General features: G+C 35.2%; 1 protein-coding gene across 4 annotated transcripts; it reads left to right on the forward strand.

Annotated features, from left to right (window-relative positions):
• Positions 1 to 3,144: 3,144 nt before the first annotated feature.
• On the forward strand, positions 3,145 to 8,589 carry LOC147385633 (uncharacterized). 4 transcript variants are annotated; one of them, XM_086423502.1, is made up of 4 exons: positions 3,145 to 3,167; positions 4,680 to 4,879; positions 7,221 to 7,313; positions 7,921 to 8,589. In XM_086423502.1, exons 2-4 carry the CDS (start codon positions 4,773 to 4,775, stop codon positions 8,438 to 8,440), a joined length of 720 nt encoding a protein of 239 aa, XP_086279628.1. In that variant the 5' UTR covers positions 3,145 to 3,167; positions 4,680 to 4,772; the 3' UTR covers positions 8,441 to 8,589. The 4 variants fall into 4 exon arrangements, with proteins under 4 accessions (XP_086279628.1, XP_086279625.1, XP_086279626.1 ...); XM_086423499.1 differs by lacking the exon at positions 3,145 to 3,167 and adding an exon at positions 3,737 to 3,951; XM_086423500.1 differs by lacking the exon at positions 3,145 to 3,167 and adding an exon at positions 3,980 to 4,233.
• Positions 8,590 to 8,821: the final 232 nt, after the last annotated feature.

An 8,821-nucleotide genomic window follows, 5' to 3' on the forward strand; every position in this document is an offset into this window, starting at 1 on the left:
CAAAAGACTATTAACCAATTGGATCTTTTGTTAGTGGGTCCACAAATAGTTGTGTCGGTCTATTTGCATACCAAAATGGCGCATTGTACCCATTTATTTACGATACTCACCTTAACTTTAAATAATTATCTACACACACCTAATAAATGTATTTTAACCTAAAATATTGATTTCACCTATCTAATGATTCTCTCTCACTTTGTATCATTTTTCTTTTTTTTTTTTGCATCTAGAAGGATTTCAATGAGGGATTTAAGTCTTGATTTTACTTGTTTTTTTAACCCTAACAATTCTTATCAAGTTGAAGTCGTTCATGTGAGAAAGTTTTGTTTGATAGGTATCAGTTTTGTAATGGTCGATAAACAGTTTTGTTTAGTAGATACCAACTAAATTTGTTAAAACAAGTTTGGTTTGAACTTATTGAACATATCTATCAAAAAATCTCCGAATTCTTTGATTCAAAATCATAAATTTGGAGATTTTGATAGTGATTTTTCCATTTTTCTCAGTGATTAAATGCGTAAAATGAAATAAATTTCAAAAGAAATAAGATAACTTGAAAAAAAAAAAAAAAAACTTAAAATATAATCTCCATTGAGTCAATCTCTCACAAAACTCAAAAGTTGATGAATATGAAAAGAGAAAAAGTGAGAAAAAGAAAAAGAAATGAAGGAAGGAGGAATAAGTTTTTTTGTTTGGTTGGTTGTGGTATGTGCAATAAGTAAACATAAAAGAGTAAAAATATAATTTACTTTTTTAATTACAAAAATTACTTAAATGGATGCAATTAGGCATGTCAATGGATATCCGAATTCGAATTGAAAAATCGGATATTATTCGAATTTTTTGAATATCGAATTCGAATTCGAATATTATTTTAATATTCGAAATACGAATTCAAATGTTACGAAATCCGATTCGATAATATCCCCTCCGATTTAAATATATATGTTATATATTCATGTTATACAACACAAGATTATATATATATATATATATATATATATATATATATATATATATATATATATATATGGGTCAGGTTCAAGGGCCATATGAGAAAACATATGAGAAAACTTTCGACGGTAAATAAAATATGGGTTAGAAATTTTGGATTGAGCTGATTTTTTGTGAGGATGATCTCTATGATGGGAAGATCATCTAAAAAAAAAATCAGCCCAATCTAAAACTTCTAACCCCATTAAAAGTGATTTAGAATGTGGACCGTCGATTTTTTACCAATTTTTATCACTAATTTGTAAATCACTTTTGATGGATTTAGAAGTTTTTGATTGAGCTGATTTTTTGTGAGGATGATCTTCGCATCATAGTGACCATCCTTGCAAAAAATCAGCCCAATCCAAAACCTCTAACCCTTATTTTGAAAAACGAAAGTTTTCTCATATGGCCCTTGAACCTGACCCTATATATATATATATATGGGTCCCGTTCGGCACCCTAAGTTTTACCACATTTTAACAAACGCGTTTTGTCCTACATGGGTTAGAAGTTTCGGAATGGGATGATTTTTGGTGAGGATGATCTCTATGGTGAGGAGATCATCCTTACCAAAAATCAGCTCATTCTAAAACTTCTAACCCCATCAAAAATAATTTACAAAAAATGGACGGTCCACGATTTTTCAACGTGTAAACATGGGGCTAAACATTTTGGAATGGGCTGATTTTTGGGGAGGATGATCTTCTAATCATAGAGATCATCCTCACCAAAAATCAGCCCATTCCAAAACTTCTAACTCATATAGGACAAAAAACGTTTGTTAAAGTGTGTGGTAAAACTTATATATATATATATATATATATATATAGGGAAATGTTCAGCACCCTAAGTTTTACCACACACTTTAACAAACGTTTTTTGTCCTATATGAGTTAGAAGTTTTGGAATGGGCTGATTTTTGGTGAGGATGATCTCTATGATTAGAAGATCATCCTCCCCAAAAATCAGCCCATTCCAAAATGTTTAGCCCCATGTTTACACGTTGAAAAATCATGGACCGTCCATTTTTTGTAAACCATTTTTGATGGGGTTAGAAGTTTTGGAATGAGCTGATTTTTTGTGAGGATGATCTCCTCACCATAGATGTCATTCTCACCAAAAATCAACCCATTCCAAAACTTCTAATCCATGTAAGACAAAACACGTTTGTTAAAGTGTGTGGTAAAGCTTAGGGTGCTGAACGGGACCCATATATATATATAGGGAAATGTTCAGCACCCTAAGTTTTACCACACACTTTAACAAATGTTTTTGTCCTACATGGGTTAGAAGTTTTGGAATGGGCTGATTTTTGGTGAGAATGATCTCTATGATTAAAAGATCATCCTCCCCAAAAATCAGCCCATTCTGAAATGTTTAGCCCCATGTTTACACGTTGAAAAATCGTGGACCGTCCATTTTTTGGAAATCATTTTTGATAGGGTTAGAAGTTTTGGAATGAGCTGATTTTTGGTGAGGATGATCTCCTCACCATAGAGATCATCCTCACCAAAAATCAGCCCATTCCAAAACTTCTAACCCATGTAAGACAAAACACGTTTGTTAAAGTGTGTGGTAAAGCTTAGGGTGCTGAACGGGACCCATATATATATATATATATATGGGTCCTTATCCGTGGCCAACAGTTTGGCAAACACTTTTTCAAAACATGGGTTAGAGGTCTTGGAATGGGCTGATTTTTGGTGAGGATGATCTCTACGGTGAGGAGATCATCCTCACCAAAAATCAGCTCATTCCAAAACTTCTAGCCCCATTTTACAAGTTGAAAAATCGTGAACCATCCATTTTTTGTAAACCATTTTTGATGAGGTTAGAAGTTTTGGAATGGGCTGATTTTTGGTGATGATGATCTCCTCACCATAGAGATCATCCTCACCAAAAATCAGCCCATTCCAAGACCTCTAACCCATGTTTTGAAAAATGTGTTTGCCAAACTGTTGGCCATTGAACGCTACTCTATATATATATATATATATATAATCTTGTGTATTTGTGTTATACAACGAAATTTAATTTTAAAACTTTATCTTCTCTAAACCTTAAACGCAAAAAGCCAAGAACCAGTCAGCAACCGACGAAAATGGTGAGGATGAGTTTTGACTAGACGATCTCCATAACCACCGTCTTCTCCAATCAGCGAGCATCAGGTAATACTTCTTTCCCCTCTCTCTCTCTCTCTTTCTCAAAGCAAAACGATTTTTGCCAAAACCCTTTATTTTTTTCCAACGAACTCCATGACCACCATCTTCTCTGATCGGCGAGCATCCATGCTTCCAGGTAAATACTTCATCACCCCCTCTCTTTCTCTCTCAAAGTAAAATTCCATTTTTTTTTCCTTTAAAAATCCATTGGCTTCAACCTCAAACTAAAATAGGAAAATCGATTGAGTTTTTTACAGATTGAAGAGGATGATAGAGATAGAATCTAATTTTTGCAAAAATTTTATCGAATTGAATATTCGATATGCTTTTCAATTTTAAATTCAAGTCTTGATTTGTGATATTTGATTAGATTTGAATTCGAATATTACTATATTTTTTTTTTTGGATTTGAATTTGCATTATCCGATTGGATACCTATCCATTGACAGCCCTAGGTGCAACGAGCCATTTAGGTATGTGCAAATAGACCGATCCCCAATAGTTTGCCAACAAATCTATATTATTTGTCTCAAAAAGGGAAAATCTTAAGAAGGTATTCCACGTGTCGAAGTGGGATTTGGGGAGCCTTATTCTCAAGCTCCGTAGATCGCCGTCGGATTATTCTATTAAAGGCATGCGGTTTTAAGGGTACTTTGGTCACTTCACAAAGCATACCAAACCAGACTTAAGAGTAGGGTTTTTCTCGACCAACTCATTTGGTGTGGAAGTTGGGGTTTTTCTCTCGCTTTCACTGTTACCAGTTTCGTTTCGGTCGTAAAGCCATTTTAAGGTCTGTGTTTCGATTTTTGCTGAAATTTTATTTCTGTTTCTTCAATTTTATCGTATCTGGAGATATTTCGATCGATTTCGTTATGTGTTTTTCTTTTTTTCGGGGGAAAAGTTTCTGTTGGTGAATGGTTAATAATTGAGCAGATTGGTTGCTAGATTTATTTTCCGGGAAAAAAAAAATTGCCGAAGGGTTTTAGATGATAGTTTGCAGTTTGGATCTCGAGTTGAAGCTTTGCATTGGAATCGCAGTTAAGATTAAGATTTGTCGTGCTGATTTTGTTGGGTACTCCTTTTTTTTTTTTTCTGATTTAACAAGATTAGTGTTTTACAAATTACGATTACCAATCAAATCTGTTAGTTAAGAAGATTCAAGGAGATCAGGCCCGTCGAAGTGATTATATCAATGGAATTATATTTGTTTTTCCGATTTTTTATGTTTTTATTTTCAGGTTAGGGCTTGATGTTGAATTGAAAGAAATGGTGGGTTAGGGTTTTGTGATTTTAGGGGATTTTTAGACGGTTTGCATATCTATGTTGAGGTGAAGCTTAAGATGTTACATTGGAGATTAGTTCAAAATCTTTTTTTTTTCTTTTTCTTTTAATTGGGCCGGTTTTTCGTTGAATTGAATGATATGGTGGGCCAAGTTATTGTGAATTTTGGGAACTTGAAGTGTTTGGAGATGGATTGGAACTTATGGGGGTGGTTTGATTTTGTGGTGATGTGGACAGGAAGGAGGAGGTTTTGGATTGGTGATTTCAAGATAAGCTGGTGGTATTGGATCTCTGGTTTTGTTAGTGATTGTTTTGGGACGTTTTGCTATAATGAGTCCTGATAGTAGTAGGAGTCCTCCACGAGCCAGGCGTTTCCGTAGCAGGGAACATACGTCTCACCGTGATGCTCCATACCGAAAGGATCGGCGTAGTTACAGGTATTCCCTCATTATAAATTTTATTTAAAATATTGTTTTTTTTCTTATCATTTTGTCTAGTTGCATAAATATTTTACTTGAAGATGCCACTTCTACGTGTGAAAAAAAAAATGGAAACTCCCCCCCCCCCCCCAAAAAAAAAAAAGGGTCAAAATCTTAGTTAATTATCAAATAAATAACATTTTTTTCAAAAAAAATTTACCAAAAACAACGTAAATTGCTAGACTACCCTGCATTTTAGTAACTTGTTGGATAGTCCATTGTTTTGTGTTATTTTATTATTTCGAATGACCAATAAAAGCCTTAATAGTAGAGGGTCATTTTTGGTGTTTTAGTGCAAAATGCAATATAAAACACTGGACTATCCAGCGATTTAAGTTTTTTTTGGTAATTAAATTTTTTTATTATTATTTATAATTAACTGAGACTTTGACCCCTTTTTGGTAATTCCCCCCGGCCAAAAAAATGTACACTTTGGGATCCTAGAGCTAGTTAATCCAAATTTATAACCAACAGAAACGACAAGTAGGTTTCATTACCACCATCATCAAAGACTTATCCCAAAAAATTGTTGTTGGCATCCTTAATTCTTTACATTGTTGCACCCATTTTATACTTGTGGAAATGGTGAAGTGCACTTCACCATCATTACATCCCATGTAACAACTGGTTCATATCCAAAACTCATCAATTATATTTTGTCCAACTAATTAGAAGATTTTCTTGACTCGTGTTTTTGTTGTAGGGTTTCCTCTTCAATGCTCCTAGCATTGACGTATAGAACAACATAAAATTAAGAACTACGGTTTCCTAGTTTGAGAGGACACTACGTTAAAGTTAATTTGTATTGTAAGGTTTTATTATTATTATTATTATTATTATTATTATTATAGTTTCTCTAGTACTGGCGTTCTCTTCTTTTTCTTCCCTTGTATGGGGGCTATCTCAGCCTCCTCTTTTCGTCTTCCATTAATAAAATTTTATACTTATCCATAATATAAAAAAAAATGTTTATGAAACTCCAATTGCCTTCAATTCTATCTCATAGTTGTTGTCCACCTAAAATGTGTGTGTCCTTATTTGTGGTGTTCATTAGAGCACTCTAATTTATAACATGACCTTTTACAACTTCATTCCACCAGACATTGTCAGGTGTTTACCGTAGATATGATTTAGTATCAAATGGTAGCCTCCGTTACATGTCTGGTATATTAAGAAAGAGAAGGAAAGATGAAGGGTGAGTTTTTCATCCCTCTTACGGATCTCTCTTGATGGTTTCCATCGTTGCCCAGTAGTATACATTTCATGATTACATGAGCTACATCTGGACTCCACATTGTTATGCATTTAACTCACTTTTCTTTTTGTTATGGTGAACAAATGGAAAAAAATAAATAAAATAACTTGATCACAGGTAATCTTGAACGAGACCATCATGCACGTTTTCAGAAAATAAAAAGGTGATAGGATTGCTCTGATATCCTTGATTATGAATGCAAATGAAAGTCGTTCGTTAGTGGGGCAAGTCCATGGGAGGCATGGGAATAACCCTTGTGGGCCTTTTACCATGACAAAGTATTTACTTCTGCTCTCATTTACACAACCCCGATTGCCATATTTATCAACATCACTGGCTCATGGAGTTTCTTTAAGAGTCAATGTTGAGCATCAATTGGGTGGTCCGATGGGGTTTTCCTGATTGGTTCTACTAGTTTTGACCTTACTATTACTATTCTTTGTCGTTTTTTTTTGTTTTGTTTTTGTTTTTGTTGGGGGGACAGGGAGTCTAAAATTTTAGGTTTCTAATGTAATTCTTTTAAAATTTTGTAATTAATTTCTCAGTGATTGTTAATCTAAAATTTTGCAAAAGGGAAGAGAGGTGCTTGTTTCCAAACATAAAGCATCATAGATTGCGTATTGAAGATGAGAGCTGGTTAAGCTGCTTCGACTGTAGAGAATACACTTTATCCACTCAATGTCTCAATGTTCTGCAAACTTTCACAAGCATTGATAAAACATGACACTCAGCAAGAATGAAAGGAAGAGAAACATGCAAGACACGAAATAGTAGGATTGCTTCCCATTTTTTAGGACTGAAATTTTTGTGAGCATACTTCAGTTTCCAAATCCATTTGTCTTAAGCTGAAATAGTGCTACTCTTCTCAACCATTTGCGTTTGCAGAGTCCTTTCCACATTATCTTGACCATGACCCAGTCAATAATCATACCTAAATAACCATCTTTTTTACTGTAAGTTAATGTTTTATGTTGTGCCCCTTAAGGATATGACTGCTTTTGTCTGTATTTTCATAATTATAAGACTTGCTCTTATTTTTCCCAGGCAGGACAATCTGTGCAAGAACTGCAAGAGACCAGGGCATTATGCAAGAGATTGTCCGAATGTAGCTGTTTGCAACAATTGTGGACTTCCTGGGTATCATTCTTTTCCTATTTGAATAACTGTATTTAGCCATACCCTGTTTACATTATATATGTAGTGTGTCAGTTATTAACTGTTGTCATCATTGTGGTGTCTGCTAGTATATTATTTTAGAATCTTACAACATTTTAATATTTTTAAATATAGTTGCTGTGAATAAGATAATTAATACATCAGATTATGTATGTATTGCAAGTTTTTGGAGAAAACCAAACTGTGAATAATGCCCCCTGCCTTTGCCCCATTACATTCATTATTTAAACTTTAGTATGAAAATTCCTAGTTTTCCACTTATCTGATAAGTGGTAACCACATGGAGCAAAAAGCTGTATCCAACCCTCCTGGATTGGTCTGTATTGTGGTCATCCTCATTAGTGATTATGATAAAAATGAAGACAATTGTACTTTTCAAAAAAAAAAAAAATGAAGACAATTGTAGGAGAAAATGTCCTTGGTGCCGCAAATGTCCTTTATTTTTTTGTTGGAATTGAGAAAAAGACAATTGTTGGAGAAATATGGAGTGAATTTTTTATGAATTACAGTATCCCTTTATTTATACATTTATCTTGAAGAAATGACGAGTCTTTGTCATTGTTATCAGGCACATTGCTTCTGAGTGCAATGGAAAAACTATGTGCTGGAACTGCAAGGAGTCGGGGCATGTTGCAAGCCAGTGTAACAACGACCCTATATGCCATGTGTGTGGAAAAGTGGGCCACCTAGCCCGTGAATGCTCTGGCTCAGGCCTTCCTCTCTATGACACAAGGCTGTGCAACAACTGTCACAAGCCAGGCCACATCGCTGCTGACTGCACCAATGAAAAGGCATGCAACAACTGCCGCAAGACTGGCCATATTGCCCGTGAGTGCCCCAATGAGCCTGTCTGCAATGTATGCAATGTGTCAGGACATGTAGCTCGCCAATGCTCCAGGTCAAGTCTGGCATCGGAGATAGCTGGTGGTCCTTTTCGCGACATAATGTGTCGCAATTGTGGTCAGCCAGGGCACATGAGTCGCGATTGTGTTTCCATTGTCATCTGCAACAACTGTGGTGGGCGGGGTCACCATGCTTTTGAGTGCCCCTCTGGCCGGATGCTTGACCATGGGTTTCGCAGGTATTGATCAAGAATACAAGGTAGCTTTTTTCTTTTTCTTTTTCTTTTTTTTTTGGCGGGGCCGCATGGACCACCACCCTTTACTGTATTAATGGGGAACCCGTGAAATGTATTTGAAAATCTTTTATACATTTAAACCAAACCCATTCTGATTGATTATGTGTTGTGAGGTGCATGCATTTTTTTCCTTGATCATTTCATTTGTGTGGAGTTGCTCTTATGGGTACCCCATCTGTCGTGGTCAAGGCGTGCTCAACTATAGGCAGATTTATTTTTTTTACTTGTATTTTATCAAGCCTGAGATCCATGCATGCGTGAGATGTTTTGTAGTTTTTAAGTTTTCAACAAGGGTGCGTAGTTTCGCAAAAGTTTTCTTCATGAATTTGGT

Source organism: Akebia trifoliata, chromosome 14 (genome assembly GCF_017979445.1).
Source record: "Akebia trifoliata isolate Shusen 1 chromosome 14, ASM1797944v1, whole genome shotgun sequence".
NCBI classification, from domain to species: domain Eukaryota; kingdom Viridiplantae; phylum Streptophyta; class Magnoliopsida; order Ranunculales; family Lardizabalaceae; genus Akebia; species Akebia trifoliata.